The following is an 18,092-nucleotide window of genomic DNA, read 5'->3' as shown; positions in this document are numbered from 1 at the left end:
GTGTGTGTTTTTTTTTTTTTAATAAAATAATTGCGATTTTAAAACATACTTTTTGAAAACTCAATTTAAAAATCATAATTAAACATTTGATAAAATTGCAGTTTGACAATTGAGTTATTGATCTAAATTATCTCAATGCAAATTACTAAAATTAACCTTCAATAGACCAAAATTTTGGAGAGGTCAAATTTTATTTTAATAAGCTCAAATTTTTATTTAAGGTGTTCAAAGGTTTTTTCTTTTTCTAGGGTGGTGGTCAACAACCCATATTAATTAAAATTAATTTTAATTAATAAACCGGCGTATATTTTAGCTCAATATGCCAAAGAATTATGGAAAATTATTAAATACTTCGAGAGTACCATAAATGTGTATTCCCCATTTTCACATAAATTGTGAGTCTTATAATAAATTTAATTAGTAGGACCCACAGTTATGTGAGAAAGGAAGTATGCTTTTATGGTATTCTGGGAGTACTCAATAATTACCCAAGGATTACATAGTTATGTAACTTGGGTAGATGATGATCCAGTTATTATTGAGTTAGCATTGGCTCGTAATGTATTGAATTTATCTTCATCTTAATAAAGTTACGAGTCTTTTCATAAAAAAAAAATGTTAAAATTAAATTTTTTTATGGTATATAATATATATATATATATTTCAAATGAGGGTGACCACCCTCCCCAACACATAGAGCCGCCCCTACTCCATTGGCTTCCCACTCTATAAAGCTAGTGACATTAAACAATTTCTTAGAGTATCTACATTGGTGGAGCCATAACTTTAGCTATTTGGTACCACAAAAAGCTACTTTATTTATTTTACTTTCTCATTTTACAAAACACCCAACATCAGTGGTTTTGTTTTAACTTTCAATACAATAAAATAATATATCCACTACAATAAACAATCATCGCAACCACTATTGCAGTGGGTTTAGTATTCTATTTTTCTTCTGATCTAAACACACTAACACACAACTTTGCCAAAAAAAAAAAAAAAAAATCACAAAATTCCAATTTGCAAAACCCATAAAAGAACCCAACATACCAAATCTAAAAACTGAAGAGAGCTGAGTCATTAGCTGAAAAATAGCGTGGAGAAAGAGGCCGAAGAAGAAGAAGAAGAAGAAGAAGAAGAAGAAGAAGAAGAAAACAGCGTGCAAGAGAGAAAGAGGAAAAGAAAAAGAAGAAGAAGAAGAAGATGAGAGTGTGCAAGTAGGGATGGCAATGGGACAGGGTGAGTTTGAAGGATGGGGTCTTTGACCCCACCCCGCCCTACCCTGCATGACAGGGAAAATTTTCTTGCCCATTTTCGTCTCACCCCGTAAAACTCTACTTTTTGTTAATTTGCCTATAACTATTGCAATTGTTTTCAATTAAACCTATTTTGTTAATAAAAATATACTTGAAATTAAAAATAAATTTATCCCATCAAATCAAACTAATTTTTAGCAAAAATTGAATAATATTATTAAAGTGTTTAACAAGGCAATATCACAACAAAAACAAAAATCTCGTAATACAAAATCAATGATTCAATAATATATAAATTTGTTTATAATAAAGACAAAAGAAAATGTTAAAATTGGTACCTTATTTCCAACCTTGCTAGAGAAAAAAAAAGGCAAAAATCCTTGTTAGGTAGAATAAAATAAGTTGATGATATATTTGTTTAAATGGTAGGGTTTTAGGGTATGAAAAATTTATAATTTAACTCTTATCAATGCAGGACCGGGGGGGGGGGGGGAAGGGCGGGGCGGGTTGGGGTAAAGTTTAAACCCCCACCCTGTGGTGTGGGGCTAAAATCTTGCCCTATCTCTGCCCTACGACTTTTGCGGGGCTGGAAAAATCCGCGTGGGGCGAAGCGGGAGGGTCGGGTTAAGTAGGGCCAGACAAAATTGTCATCCCCACATGCAAGGGGAAAGAGAGCGTGGAACTGTAATAAAATACAATTTTTTGCTTTGCAGTATGCTTTTGTCTTAGTGGTACTAAAAATAGTAATATGACTTTTTAGTACTACCAATACTAATGCTCTTAATGGTAAACAACAAACTCGTATGAAAATTCATAATAGATTTGTTGTGAAAATTATTGTGTACCTAACATTAGTAATTATGAAAATTGGTGTGCTTTGACTTTGAGACTTAAAAAGGGCAAAATTTGCCCAATAGTGCAATTTTCAAAAATTTTAAGCTGGATAGCATGCGTTCAAACTTATTTAGTTAGTTAGACTGTTTTTGAAAGTCGAGTTTGGCAAAATCGACTTTGGGCTGAAAAAGAACACTATAGTGACGTTTTTTTAGTGGCGTTTGTCAAAAACGCCACTATAGGTACCCTATAGTGGTGTTTTCTATAAACGCTGCTATAGGCACCAAAAAAACGTCACTATAGTGTCTGTTTTTCAGTCCAAAGTCGAGTTTGGCAAACTCGACTTTCAAAAACAGTCTAACTAACTAAATAAGTTTGAACGCGTGCTATCCGACTTAAAATTTTCAAAAATTGCACTATTTGGCAAATTTTGCCCTTAAAAAGGGTTGCAAAATTGGCCAACAAAAGAAGGGAAAGCAGTTGTGGACGTATCACTTGCAAGGGTTTAGTTCCTATCGTGGGACACATTTCTAGAGAACACAAAAGTATAAAACCACGCCCAAAAGTAGTAGGGATTTGGATCAGGTCCATTTTATGGCTAGGATTTATTTAAAAAATAGATCAATGGCTTATAATGTGCCGCCTCAATTAAAAACAGTAATAAGAATAGCGGAGTCCAACCGAGAAATTAAAAAAAAAAACAAAAACAGTAAAAATTGAAAATTGTTCGACTAACAGCCAATTTATAGATTCTTTAATCTTCCTGTAGCCAATCTGGGTCTTTACGGACACAATAGTTATGGATCTAAGTCTTGTTCTTGTTCTTGTTCTTCTTTTATTTATTTTTATTCATTAACGAGCTTTAACTAACACCGTTATTATTTGGTTGGGCTTTAGTTTTAAGCGAGATAATAATAAGGTGGGTTGGTTGTTCTATACAGTAGAGTAGGGTTTTAGGCATTTCCTTTTGAAAAAAACGTTAAACCCAGAATTGGGTCTGGTTTCCCTCCACAATCCAAACTCCAAAATCTCTCCAAGATGAGGATAGCAGTAGAAGGGTGTATGCATGGGGACCTTGACACTGTCTACAAAACTCTTCAGTATGCTGAAACCAAGAACAACTTCAAAATCGACCTCCTCCTCTGTTGCGGCGACTTTCAGGTTCGTTCTTCTTTCTCTCTTGCCATTTTCAAACCACTAAACATAAAAAAAATGCTTCCAATACCCAATACCCAAAATCTCAATTTTTGTTGCTTAATTAGGCAGTGAGGAATGAGAAGGATCTGGAGAGCCTCAACGTGCCACGAAAGTACCGCTCCATGAACTCCTTCTGGAAGTACTATTCTGGCGAAGAAGTTGCTCCCTTTCCCACCATTTTCATCGGCGGAAACCACGAGGCCTCTAATTATATGTGGGAATTGTCAGTAACTCTCTTAACTATCTGATTATATTATTTGCTTTTTTTAAATGTGCTAGTTGTGTTTAAAGCGGTTGTAGTGTTTGTTGGAATGACCTATCAATTTGTAAATATGCTGTTTCAGTCTAATGGGTCTTTGTTGGATTAAAGTTTTGTGTACATTTATATTGATTCCATATGTTTTGAATTGTTTTTGATGTTGTTAGAATTATGGTTAAATGATTAAATTCACAACTTCCACTTAAACGCCTTAGCCCATCAAGGGCAACTGGTTCTGGCTGCTGGTGTCAGTTGCATGTAGGTTTTATTGGCTAGAGAGGGCTCTTCTTTAGAAAAGGTTCTCTACATTGTTTAAAAAATAATAATAATACTAATAAATTTACCATTTCCTAATAGCTTAAACCTTTGGACAATTGGTACTGGTATTAGAGTATGTGGGCTTGAGTTTGAGCCTTATATTCACCCTACCTCCCATTTAAAATGTTAAAATGCCACATGTTGGCTCATTTATTAAGGTGTAGTCTAGACCTGCATGTGATGGGGAGTGTTATAATTATGGCTAAATGATTAAATCCACATTTTTCTAACAATTCGAGCATTTGGGATAATTGGTAATTTATTAGTTGTGTTATAGTTTTTGTATAAGGATTCATGCTGGATGTTTTACTAGGTACCATGGAGGATGGGCAGCACCTAATATATACTTTTTGGGGTTTGCTGGGGTGGTCAAGTTTGGGAACATTCGTATTGGTGGACTTTCTGGAATTTACAATCAACGCCATTATCATTTAGGTTGGTTGAATGTTATTTGCATGTTACTTAAAACCATTATATAGTTCTGAAGGCGGCACTTATTGCTTGTGTTAATGGTTCTTGGTCATGCTGTATTGTGTTTCTGTATCATCCTTTAATCCTTTTGGTCATGACTTTGGCTCTATGTTGAAAACCTTTCATGACAGCCGAATCCATTAAATTTTGCATATTATGTGTTTCATTAATTCAATTTTTTTTCCCTTGAGCAGGACACTATGAGAGGCCTCCTTATAATGAGCATACTATTAGGTCAGTATATCATGTTCGTGAATATGATGTCCACCAGCTCCTGCAAGTTGAGGAACCGATTGATATTTTTCTTTCGCATGATTGGCCTGTTTGCATCACTGATTATGGGAACTCAGAGGAACTTATTCGACGCAAACCATATTTCAAGAAGGAGGTAATTGTGAGTGTGTTAAGATGATCTCTAACAAACTTATATAGTATTTGTGTCATGGATTTCATGGAATAGGCCTCAAGCTGCTTAATTCCAAAAGTTTCTTAGCTGCAAAGGTGCTTATGCCTTCAATAAGTTACAGCTAAAAGCTAAGGATGGTATCCTAAATAGAGACTTATCATAAAAAAAAAAAAAAAAAAAAAAAAAAAAAAAAAAAAAAATACAAGGATACTTGTTGACAAGGGGATCTAAAAAAGCATACAAGAAAATTATTATGCTTATCCCTCAATAATAAGTAAGCAAAGCAATGACCCCTCCAAAAGGAGCTAAAAGGAATGAAGTAATTGATAGAAACATGGGATCAAAACCTTGAAACATACTTTGAAATTATTAATCGAATTTAGAAATTTGTTTTAGATAGGCCTAATTGACAATAGATATGATTTAGGAATTTGTGAATAGCAACAAAGATAAGATTATTCAGGTAATTTTTTTAATGATGAATTTGCACTTAGGGGCGAGAGGAAAATGGTGTTTCTGTAGCTTTTTCCTTCCCTCACTTTATTAAGCTACTTGTTCTCTGCACTGTTACTATTCTGGGTTTCCCTTTCACATTTCTTGAACATCCCCGGACTTGATCTTTAATTTCCTAATTGCAACAATGCAAGCTGTAATCATCTCTTTTATACACTTAGAAGTCATAAATTTCCTTTGTTTGTGTCTAAAAATTTCCTGCAAATTGTTTCCTAATTAATTATTGGAACTTTTTGACTTAATATTCTAATTCTGTTTTCTGCTGCATTCTCAAACCACAAAACCAAAATGTTCCAGGTGGATATAGGAACTTATTAACCCGTGCTCCCTGCTCACGAAAAAAGAAAAGAAAAGAGCTAAACAAGTAAAAATTAGCATCTTTCTAAATCTATCCATTCTTACTGCACGGCTTACTTTGCTAACGAATCTTCTTCCTGGAGTTCTGCCTTTCTAAAAAATTGTCTTTAAGCAGCCCCGCTTTATTGCCCTTCACATATTTGCACACTAAAGTACTTATTTAATGTCACATTTAATGGCTTGCCTTTGTTTTCTATTTTGTGCCTTCTTTGGAATTAAAGATTTTTTTTTTTTTTTTTCCTTTAAGCAAACAGATCTGCCCAAAGGTTTTGACTGTATTTGGAATTTTAAGTTGTAATATGGTGTGCAGTGGTGTGAACAACTGAACATTGCACACTGCTATCTTAGTTTATGGAGGTGGTTCTGTGTTGGGAAAAAAATCTTTGGTTTCTCTTGTTTATCTTTATTTTTCTATTTTTGATTTAATGGTTAGTTCCATAGCATCTACCGCAGAATAACCTTGTCTTGATAGGGAGAGAATTTTATGATTTCTTATGTGGTTGAAAAATGTTATCCAGATTGAGGAAAGAACTCTTGGAAGTGTAGCTGCTGCTCAACTTCTGGAAAAATTGAAACCACCCTATTGGTTTTCGGCTCACCTACATTGCAAATTTTCTGCTCTTGTCCAGCATGGGAAGGTGGCCCAGTGACAAAATTTCTTGCACTTGATAAGTGCCTTCCTGGTCGCCCATTTTTACAGGTATATAAGGTGATAGTTATCTAAAGGGCCCTTCTTTTAGTCAATGCTGAAAGCTAAACTTGTGGCATTCACTTTGCTGTTAGATACTTGAAATTGAATCAGAGCCAGGACCTTATGAGATCCAGTATGATGAAGAATGGCTAGCAATAACACGGAGTTTCAACTCTGTCTTTCCTTTGACAGGGAAAAAGACAAATTTTGGGTGTGTACTGTTCATGAAAATCATGATTTACTATCTCCGCTCCGAATTCTTTGGTCCTCTTTTCATTTTGGGCCCTCTAATTGATTAAGAAGGTAGCCAATAACTCTATTTTTACACAGGAGTGTAGATCTTCGCGTGGAAGATAGTCGTCAATGGCTTAAAAGCAGGCTACAAGAAAGAGGGGCCAAACCTTTTGAATTTGTTCGAACAGTACCATGTTACAATCCCTCTCAATCTGTCTCCAATCATTCCTTTTCTGGTATAATTATGAAATCTTTAGACTATTTAGACTGTTTTCATTTTGCATTTTGAAACCTTGGATAACAGGTCCTTAACATGCATTCCTCTAATATGTGTTTACAGATAGTGTTTGGGCCATTATATGTCACATGTGATTGTTTCTATTTGCTGAGTTTTGAAAAGAAAATTAATGAGACTGAAGAAGGCTTTATACCCAAAAAATAATTGATAAGTTTTTTCTTCGGATTAATCTAATCTAATAAGAAAGGATGTTTACTTAGGGGGTGAGAAATGTAGATAGTAATGGTGCCTATATGGAGAAACTTATCAAGGGGAAATGTGAGCTATATTTTGTACAGCTTCAGATGTCATGTTCTGTATTTAGGTGGGGTGTTATGTTGTCTAGTCCAGCTTGTAATTATTTTCCCCAAGCATATATTATTGAGAAGAATAACAAGATGGACAGGGATTTTAACATGTATCATACATGTCTACATCTTACATAACCTATGTAATTATACACATTCTATATGTATCTTGCATTTATGTCTATGTTCAATTTTTTGAATGATGTGAATGTTGCCATGCCTACAACATCTTAATTAGTGTCTTGTGTTTGTGATTGTTATGTACTCTGTGTACTGAGCTGCTTGATGAATTTCTAGTTACTGGGTTTGCCAATTATTTGCCATTTGATATTACATGTCGCAATTTTTTAAAATGAGTTCTGGTCACTCTATGAGCCAGCATTACTGATTCAGATTGCTAAAAGATTTGTTTTATTCTTCATTTTTATTCTCTATGAAGTAAACCAGTTGTTATGGAATTTCATGTTATTGGCTTGCTTTGTATTCGATGTTCAAGGTTCTTCTTCTTCTTCTTCTCTATGGTATTTGGTGTAATGGTTGTCAATGGTTCTGGAATCTAGAAAGATATGATTTGCAAGTACATGTTTACACTAAATACTAATATATTCTGTTTTCAATTCTTTTGCAGGATACCCTAGGAATCCTCAAACAGAATCTTACTTGCAGTTACTAGAACTTCCTTATCTTCTTGATTCCATGCCAGAACCAAAGGATGTATCCTATAGTCCTGCTGCATTCATTCAAAGGGGTAATCAATCATTTTCTGTACATGTAGTGGGATATGAACCAGCCCCTTTGCCCACTTGTCTTCCTCTGTAGTATAGTCTAGTTGATATTTCATTCTCCTTTGCACTAGCATGCTGTTGGTTTTGTTTCTTTTGAGCTCTTTTAGTTTAGAAGTTAAGTGTATTTGGTTGATTTTCTGATTTCTTGGATGTGGGCTGTAGTAGTGGTCCATACATCTCATTTTGTTAGTAGTTAGGTATATTTAAGTTATTTGGACCTTTTGTGGGTTTAAAGTAGTTTGGTTTTTATTTTTATTTTTATTTATTTATTTTAAGTATTGTTTCCAATTAGTGAGTCCTACACACAGTAAACTTGTGGTACTGTATTTTTAGCCCAAAAAAGAAGGGGGGGGGGGGGGAACTTGTAGTACTATATCAATGTGTATTCACTCTTTCAACTTGATGGAGATCAAGTCAGTGAATTTACCAGGAGTTTTGAAGTCTTCTTTTCTCAAGTGTGACTGAGTAAAAAATGCGGGTGCAGCAGCCTTTTATCTTTTTGCTTTTCCCATTCCTTTTCTAATTAGCCTCACTGTCTAAACCACATATGATCCATACCATTCATTTAACCTTGTAAAACTCCTAAGCCCACGGTACAAGAATTTCTACATTACTTTTGATGCTGTCTCTTCCTGTTTTTGGTTCTGGTCTTCCTTTCAACACTAAATGCAACCATATTTTTAGTGCATAATGTGTTCAAAGGCTTTTATTGTTAGATCTAGTGCCTTTAACACTAGTCTCCTGGAGAATTTTTTTTTGGGAGGGGGATTTGTGTTTGGGGGGGGGAGGTGGAGTGGGATGGCATTGCTTAAAATTGGTATGAAGTTGGGTGTGATTAAGAGAAATATCCTTCTGGGATTAGGATGATATACCAAACATTCAGTTGATAAAATTTTGGGGGTGTTGTCACCGACCTAGGTTAAAGTCTCCCATGGGGCCTAGAAATGAGTTGATCGGTAATTCTTCTCCCCCACCCTCTGGAAACTGTGAGGGTGCTTGAATAAAAGGCAACTATAGGTCGGTTGATGGAGGCAACCCTTGAATGATTCCCTGAGATCTCCTCAGTTGCCATATCCTAGGAATGAGCCTTGTCTGTATTATGTGTCTATGTGACAAAAACACTGATGTGCTTGGGGATGGATCAAATAAATGATGCTTGAATTGGTTGTTTGCTCTTACCTCTGTGACTATACCTGAAAGTTGAATTTACTTTATACAAATTTTGAATGTGTGATGCCAGAAATATATTTTGATATTGAGGTTCATAGTTGATTTCTGAACTGCCCTTCTGAGGAGGGTAAGCCTTTTTGGTTGATGAGAACGTCTAACATATAACTTGTAATGCAAGGAGCGTAGCCAGAATTATTTTGATTCTTTTCTTTTCTTTGTTCTGTTTGCCTCTCCCAAGTTTCTTTTGAACTTGTGCTGCATCAATTTGTGTGTGGATGCATGTGTGCTTTTGTTGAGATTGAAAGTATGGTTATTTAATGGTTCTGTAAATACGAGAATAATATTCTAGTCATCTATCATGAAGGAATAAAAGAAGAATCAAATACTAGCTTAGATTTTCTACCAATGAGCTCTAGCTCAAATGACACTCCTTGTAAGAGCAAAGCAGAAGGTGAGGTCATGGATTCAAAACCCATTGGGGGTGTCTGCAACTTATCAATAAAATTTTCTAGTACAGATTTTCCTGTGGAGTGTGGACTCAATTGTTATTTGTATACAAAGTTTTGTTCTACACTTCTTTTTTATATTTCATTCTTAGGGTACAGTTTTTAATTATACATCAAAACAAAAGTAAAAAAAGGAGGATGTTTCCTAAAATCAAATACTGATGCTTGTGCAGGTTCTTTTAGTGATGACAGCGAAACCATTCCCATTGATGATGTGGATGAATTGGAAGAACTTGCAGAAGTTGACAACGAGGAAGCCAAAGAGTGAGAAATTGTAAAGGCTGGGTATTTTTTGCCCCCCTTTGTCATAATCCATATTTATGCTGTTGCCTTTACCTTATGTGAGCTTGTAAGAGTACTTCCTGTCATTGCTTGTTGGGCTGTCTGAATCGTACTGCAGTTCTTTGAGAAGTCATAGGTCTTTTGCTTGTAGGTTATTTAGTTAAATCATCACGTATATACCTAAGAAATTTGTATATGCCAGCAAATTGGTGCATGCTATATGGCCCTATGAGAAAAGATTAGCGTTATACATTGTGCTTTGTAGGTGATAGACATGGTGTATACCACAATGCATTTGAGTCGAGTGTTCGTGAATTTGTATTTGTAATGATCTATTTACTGGTCCCAATTCTTAGGTAAAGCACTTACCGTGACAGTAGTCCGTTGTTATAAGGGGAAGGAAACAATGATAAAGATTTATTGAGGACTATATTAGTTTCCCTCTTTTTTGGTAGGGCTGAATGATAGTTAGTTGCCTTTTGAACACACATAATTGTCTCACCTATAAGACAGAAATTTAGGCGTAAGATATGTAAATCTTTGTTGACTCACTCAACCTTATGCTTCTTTCCTGCGTAGGATAATTTTTTTTTTTGATAATTCGATACTTACAACATACAACAATGGAGGAGGGATTTGAAAATTTGAACTTTAGACATATTCATTGGAAACAGCAGGAGATGCTAGTTAATGTTTTTGTTTTTGTTTTTAGATGTTATAGTATTTCAACTTATAGTATTTGCTCTATGATGATTGTTTTTTTTATCATCATGCTAAGACACTAATTGATTTTTGATGTAAGTAGAGTTTAGATCTCAGATCTTTTACTTGACTATAAGAAATTTTATTAGTTAAGCTAATTGGACCAACAAGTTCTTGACTTTTGCGTTGGATAATTTCATAATTTTCCTTTTTTTGTTTGTTTGTTGAAAAACTTCTCATCTTCTAAACACAAAACAAACTCAATTAGAACAATGTTTAAAAAACTATTCTCGAAATCATCATAATTGATGAGACTTTATTTCATTTCGACAAATCATTAATGTTCCTAGGCTTGTGATTTCGGCAAGTCAGATGTAGTTTTGTGAGTGGTAATTGATTTGCATAATCTATATATATATATATATAAGGAAATATAAAAGTAGAGACCTCATGTTAGAGAATATGAGATTGTGTCATGTGTCGCATTTCTTAAAGTTCTCTTTATTTAGGCTTCAATTTCAACAAAGTTTGCATTTATATCAAAGTATTAGTTCATTGAATTAGTTAATAGAGTAAATGCATATATTAATTATCTATAGTTGTGCATTGATTATTAATATTAAATGAATTTAAATGATTATTTTTATAAACTTTATATAAGAAATAAACTTTAGTTGAAATCAATATATATATATATATATATAAAAGTAGAGACCTCATGTGGGAAAGCATGAGGTTCTGCCAAGTTTTATGCAAAGAGAATTAAAATATTCTTAAGTGTCACATCAAAGATAAGAATAAATTAAATATTGACTTTTTATTTCATTTGGTTCAATGTTTCAAGATTTTTTTAATTAAAAAATAAATATTCTTTGTATTGTTTGATTCAATATTTTAAGATTTTTCATCCCTCACACATATATACAAAACTCATTGCATTTTAATTCACCATTTTTACTTCTTGCACTTCTACCCTTTTACATATATCTACTCATAATTCTTCATGCCATTCCATGTTAAATACATATAGACAAAAAATTATGTCATTTACCTTTAATTTTTCGTCGACACCTACTTAGCTTTAACATTGTTGTTTTATCTAATCTTAATTCATATGAGTTGGCTACAACCAAGGAAGGAGAGATTGTATTTTATATTGAGTGACAACGGCAATTAAGATTTTGATGTTAAATTCGAACATTGTCGATTTGTGGGTTTTGTAAATGATGTGATTGACTGTGGGTGTTTAGGATGTACATTTTGTTTTAGAATTAAAGTGAAAGAGAAAGACACATTCTATATCAACTTTTATTATATAATATTCCTCCAAAGTAGTAGTAGTAGTAGTAGTACTACTACTACTATTAATTACTAATAAAGTTCTATAACAATTATGTTATAATATATATATAATATTCTTTAAAACCATTTTACATAAAACATTATAACATTATCTGTGCATTGCACAAGTAAATTACTAGTAATAATAATAAATTTAGAATATGACATTCTTCCTCATGTTTTGTTGCTTTGACAACAATTGACACAAAAACTATAAATAAAATTAAATATTTATGAATTCACTAAAATTAATCTTAATCTTTAAAAAAAGTAGAGATCTCATGTTAGAAAATATGAGATTGTGCCATATGGCGCATTCCTTGAACTTCTTTATTTAGGTTTCAACTTCAACAAAGTTTGCATTTATTTGAAAGTATTAGTTCACTGAATTAGTCAATAGAGAAAATGCATATATTAATTATCTATAGTTGTGCATTAATTATTTATATTAAATGAATTTATATGATTATTTTTATAAACTTTATATAAGAAATAAATTTTAGTGGAAATAATAATAATAGAATAACATTGTAGTATTTATTTTATGTAATTAGAAAGAGAACTAATAGAATAAATATGTTTATATTTTGTTATATTAATTATTTTAAGCATAATGAAATTTTAATATCATTTTTCTAAGATTTATATGAGAAACAATTGATTTTATTTATTTTTTATTGTGAGAAACAATTGATTTGAAATATGGTATTCTTACTCAAATTTATTTGTTTTGCAACAATTGAAACAATGTCCAACAAAAAGGAAAAAAAAAACATTTAGTAAAATAAAATCAAGAATGTAAAAAAAAAAAAAAAAAATTAAAAGGATATTTACATATTTTAGTAGGCATGAAACATGCTATCTATATGAGCCATTATATCATGCAATTTTTAATTTGTAAAAGCATGTGTATTGTATGATTAAATCACTATACTATTCTTAGTGTCTTTTTATTTTGTGTATAAAATAATTAAATAAAAAAACAATCAAAAGGATATTTACATTTTTTAGTAGGCATGAAACATGCTATCTATATGAGCCATTATATCATGCAATTTTTAATTTGTAAAAGAATATGTATAGTTTGATCAAATTACTGTACTATTCTTAGTGTCTTTCTATTTTGTGTATAAAATAATTGTTGAGGGTCATTTTTGTAAAATACAAAAAGGAAGGAGGCCCAACCCAGCAATACAGGTAGCAAACAGATGTGGCAAACATAGAATAAAACCGTTATTTTGGTCTGCCAGACCAAATGGAGCTTCTCCCTAAAAGAGCCCAGCCTAGCCCTGTACAGAGCAATGACCCAAAAAATGGGAGAAAAGTTTTTAACTTTTGAAATAGAACATGCCCCAAGGAACGAGAACCGGTATGCCGATGCGTTGGCTGCACTAGGTTTTCAAATAATTTTTGAAAGGGATAGCACCAGAGTAGAGGTCAGCAAGAGAGAAGAATCCATAATTGAAATATTAAAAGAAAGATTCCAAGAAGAACACTGCGAAGGGGATTGGCGGATACCCATAAGGAAAGCTTTGATGGGGGAAGAAGAAGCTACAGAGCTAAAAGTACTTAAAGACTACCCCCTGGTAAGGGGAGAGCTATACTGCATGATATCGGGTGGAATTTTGTCTAGATGTGTGGGGCAAAAGGAAGCCCAGAGAAAGTTGAAAGAAGTTCATGACAAGACTTGTGGATCCTGTGGGGAAGTCAGCCTTTACCCCAGACTTCAAAGAGCAGGCTTTTATTGGCCAAATATGGGTAAAGATGCAGACCAAGTCCAAACCCAATGTGGGAATTGCCAACTTGCGGCAGACAGTGAGGAAAGTTACGCTGTGTTCACCAGCGAAGATTAGAGAAGCCCATTTATATAATACCTGGCTGAAAGCATCCTGCCGCAAAAGCACAGTGAAAAATATAAGCTTAAGAGGTTGGCAACACACTATTTTATGCATAATATGGTCTTTTTCAAAAAAGGGTACGATGGAGACCCCTTGAGGTGTTTGAACCCTGAAGAAGCAAGAGAAATGGTGAGAGAGGCGCATTCAGGAGAGTGTGGGGAGCACCAGGGAAAGAAAAGGCTTTATAGATGCTTGCTGCAAATGGGTTACTACTGGCCTGCCATGAAAAAGGATACGGCAAAATTTGTAAAAAGGTGCCACAGTTGCCAAGTACAGGCTAATTTGATCCACACTCATCTGTAGAATTTGCATAGCATGGTCACACCATGGCCCTTCTACACTTGGGGGCTTGACTTGGTTGGATCGGTGAATCCGCTGTCGCGAGGGTACATATGGATACTAGTGGCTACAGAATATTTTACTAAGTGGGCAGAGACAGTGCCACTTCGTAAAGCCACAGGAGGAGCAGTGGCAAACTTTATCAAGGAAAACATAATTGTAAGGTTCGGAGTTCCCCACAGGATCATCAGTGACAACGGCATGCCTTTTGTCAATAGTGATGTAAGGAAAATGCTAGAATTCTATCAAGTTAAGCATCACTGGTCATCACTTTATTATCCTCAAGGAAATAGGCAAGCAGAGGCAACAAAAAATACTCTCATAAAGATTATCAGTAAAATGAGCCAAGAGTATACGGGAGGATGGGCAATGCATCTGCCCGACGCTCTTTGGGCTTATAGAAATTCACCTAAGTCAGCCACATGTTTTTCACTTTTTTCCCTGGTCTACGGAACTGAATGGTGAGCCCAGCAGAGAAAATGACCCCATCATTGAGAGTCATGCAAATGCAATAAAAGGAGAATGAAGAAGAAGTTTTTGCAGTAGAAAGGTGTGAAGACCTGGAAGGACTTGATAAAAGAAGAGAAGAAGCCCAAGAACGCAGCCGCAGATACAGACAAAAAATAACTGAGGCCTACAGCAGGATGACTAAAGAGAGGGTATTCATGGAAGGACAGCTTGTTCTGAAAGTAGCAGACTATGTTAGAAGAGGCCTGGCAGGACTATCAAAGTTTGCCCTGAAATGGGAAGGATTCTTTGTGATAAGAGAAGCACATCCAAGTGGATATTACTGTTTGACTCAGATGGATGGCAGAGACTTGATGGATCCCATCAATGGGAAATGGTTGAAACGCTACTACGCCTAAGGAGAAAAGCCATGTGATTATCCTTTTTTTTTTTTATTATTGAAAAAGCTCCTATGTTACCTTTTTACCTTTTCTTTTATCTTTCAAGTGGCCACGTCACAACACAAAATTTCTTTTGTAACTTGCTTTCATGAAGATGCAATGAAAAGTATGAAGTATTATTATCATATGTTGTAGCAAAAGCAAAATCAGTAGCAAAGTGTAGCATCATAAGTTACAAACCCAAACTATGGCAAACCAGCCCAAATAAGTACTATAGAAAATATAATGTACTAAATAGAGTAATAAGGTGAAGGAAACAACAAAACAAAGAAGAAACTGCATCAATGAAGTCCAGAAATGAGTGGCTGATCTCCAAAATGGCTGGACCCACCAATGCTAGAGATAAGGCGCTCGTGACGGTCCTCCAAGTTTGCTACTTCCTTTCTCAGAATCTCAAGGCATGAGTCAATAGCGTCAACAACAGGCTGGACCCTCTTCATGAAAACAGCTCGGGCTATCTCTCGAAGGTGATCCAAGATAAACTCCACAGCAAAACCAACACTCACAAGCTCCTGCACCGCAACCTTCCACTGCAAGATCCTCTTGTTGGAGACAATGTCAATGAAATTGTGCTCGATATCGCTCAGTACACTCCTCAACATCCTCAAGAAATGCTCTCTAGCAGAGAAACCGAGTCTGAATCCCTGCATAAAGTCCCCGCGGTTGCTGTAGATCGTCACCAACTGAGAAGAGCAATCCTCAGGGATTCTGAAGCCATGGAAGTCTATGTAAGGAGGTTCGGAGCCCCAGAAATCCACAGGTCCGAGATCATTAACTTTAGGCCAGTCGAAGTGTGCAAAGAAGGTTGCAGCCTTGGTCGCAAGGTCTGGAATGGTGGCGGAGCTACTACCCACTTCAAACTGAGAAGACATCGTAGGAGGTGGACCTGTCAAAAGGGCACGAGGTTTGAAATGAGAAACCTTATTAAAAAAAAAGAAAAAAGAAGATATACCCATGGGGAAGAAATGAAGAAAGAAAGAAGGAAGAAGAAAATTTACCAAGGCTAGCGGTAATGGGGGCTATGGGAAAGATAGAGGTAGGAACAGAGGGGACGACAGAAATAGATGCTGTAAATATGGCAGAAAATGGTACAGAAGATGCGGCAGGAATGGGTGCTGTGGGCGCGGCAGGAGTAATCGCTGCAGACACCCTTATGTCTGCTGCAATTCCTAGCCCCTCAAAGGTCTCTACAAGCAGAAAAAAAATAGACATACAAATGAAGAGAATGAAAGAGTGTACTTAGTGAAAGAAGAAAGGAGGAAAGAAAGCACATACCTATGAATTCAATCTCAAGTGGAGCATGCTCCTCTTCCTCGGATTCAAAAACCGTCCTCCCCAGGACGGGCTCATCCTCAGGATCCTCGAGAATTTCCTCAGACTCCTCTGAGGACAAATCAGCATTAGGCCCACTGGTGGCAGAAATAGGAATGGAGGAAGGAGTAACTTCTAAAGAGGAACCATCATTCACGGCCTGAGAAAGAGCAGCGAAGGGGTCACTAGTGGAGATGACAAGAGGTGTAACAGGAGTAGTCTCGATCTGAGTAGCAGCAGGAGGGGTGGCTCCCCTTGGAATAGAGGCTGTCACGGCAGGAGTAGGGGTGACCTCATTAACCTCACCAATATGAGTACCCTCATCTATGGGTACCGGTCCAATAGGAGAGGTAGTGGCTTCAGCAGAAACTCCACGTGTAGTTGCAGAAGGGGCAGGTGTGGCAAACTCAACCCCACCAGAAAGTCCCTCAATAGGTGTGCCCATGGGGGCAGTAAGCTCCTCAACAGTAGGGCGATAAATAGAAAGAGGCTCAGGCTCATCCTAAAAGCAAAAAGAAGGAGGTATGAACATCAAAGCAACTTTTGGGCGAATGAGGTAACCAAAAGCATGTAGCAGACTAAACACATGCGAATTAAAAAAGAAAAAGGGAAGAGAGAAGGAGAAAGAGGAAGTATACCCCTGATTTAGGTTCCTCGAGTATAATGGGACGGGTAGCTGATGTATCCTCCTTGTGCTTAGACTGCAAAAAGAAAAAAGGAGACAAGAGACAGAGTCAAACAAAGAAGTTAGCAAGCGTGTCAGAATTCAGGAAAAGCTAAAGAAAAAGGAAGAAGTATATATGTGAACTTAAAAGACAAAGCAAGGAAAAGAAAGCTTCTTTTTAATGACGTACTCTCCACTGAACGACAGGTGCAGGATGGGGAGTTGTCTTCCTCTTACTGCCTCATGTTCTGCTGGCAGGAGTAGTACCTACGGGAGGCTGAGGAATGGCAGATTTGGGCTTATTGGCAAATTTAGGTTTGTTGGCAGACTTAGCTTGGCAGGAGCTTTCTTAACTGGTGCAGAAATATTTATCACTTTAACCCTCTTTTCCCAACCTCGGGGATAATCACCTGTGTGCCAATACCACCCATTCTTCTCCTCATCCCATTCAAAAATGGCGGACAGGCTCTGCTTCCTGGCATACGCCAACACAAACTTAGAAGGAAGGAGCAACCGAGGATTGGGAGAGACAACCATGCTAAGTCCTTCAGGAGGAATAAGGGAGAAACCGTGGCTACCAACCAACTCTTGCTCAAAAGAGGTCATCACGGCCTGCTAGTATTTGTGCATAGCAGGAGTGCAAAGGCTTTCCCTCAGAGAACCAGGAACTGTGATTGCATTGAAGCGCTGTCTCAAAAAAATCAAAAGTAGTGTGCCACAGAAAGGGTCTAATTGAAGTAGGAAACTCTGCGAGGAAGGAGAGGTCATCAGGGATATCCTGATCCAGCCTAAATTGTCTTCTTACTCGGTTGGTAGGATAATGGAAGAGCCTGATACCTTCATCTGCTAAATAGGGCAACCATCCGGTATTAGTGGTTGCCAGATAGGTGATACCCGTCTCATCAAAACCAGTTAGCAGAGTAGTAGTACCAACAGTATCAGTAAAAGAACCCATCGCAAGATCAACACAAGTATAACCAGAACTCAAATGCCTATAAGCCCTTCAGGAAAAACCAATACCTTCATCAAAGGACTCAACAATGGAATAATCGAGGGGCTTCA

At 36.0% G+C, this 18,092-nt stretch overlaps 1 protein-coding gene across 1 annotated transcript; it reads left to right on the top strand.

Annotated features, from left to right (window-relative positions):
• Positions 1-2,830: 2,830 nt before the first annotated feature.
• On the top strand, positions 2,831-10,321 carry LOC112039191 (lariat debranching enzyme). Its single transcript, XM_024072047.2, is given in 10 exon segments — positions 2,831-3,254; positions 3,356-3,513; positions 4,181-4,302; positions 4,533-4,726; positions 6,133-6,250; positions 6,253-6,314; positions 6,398-6,516; positions 6,636-6,775; positions 7,753-7,872; positions 9,759-10,321. Coding segments are annotated over 10 exon segments (1,251 nt in total). The 5' UTR covers positions 2,831-3,131; the 3' UTR covers positions 9,854-10,321.
• The last annotated feature ends 7,771 nt before the right edge of the window (positions 10,322-18,092 follow it).

This window comes from Quercus suber, unplaced genomic scaffold (genome assembly GCF_002906115.3).
Source record: "Quercus suber isolate HL8 unplaced genomic scaffold, Cork oak 2.0 scaffold_511, whole genome shotgun sequence".
Taxonomy (NCBI): domain Eukaryota; kingdom Viridiplantae; phylum Streptophyta; class Magnoliopsida; order Fagales; family Fagaceae; genus Quercus; species Quercus suber.
Note: the sequence above shows the minus strand (reverse complement) of the source record. Positions and strands in the feature narration are given on the sequence as shown.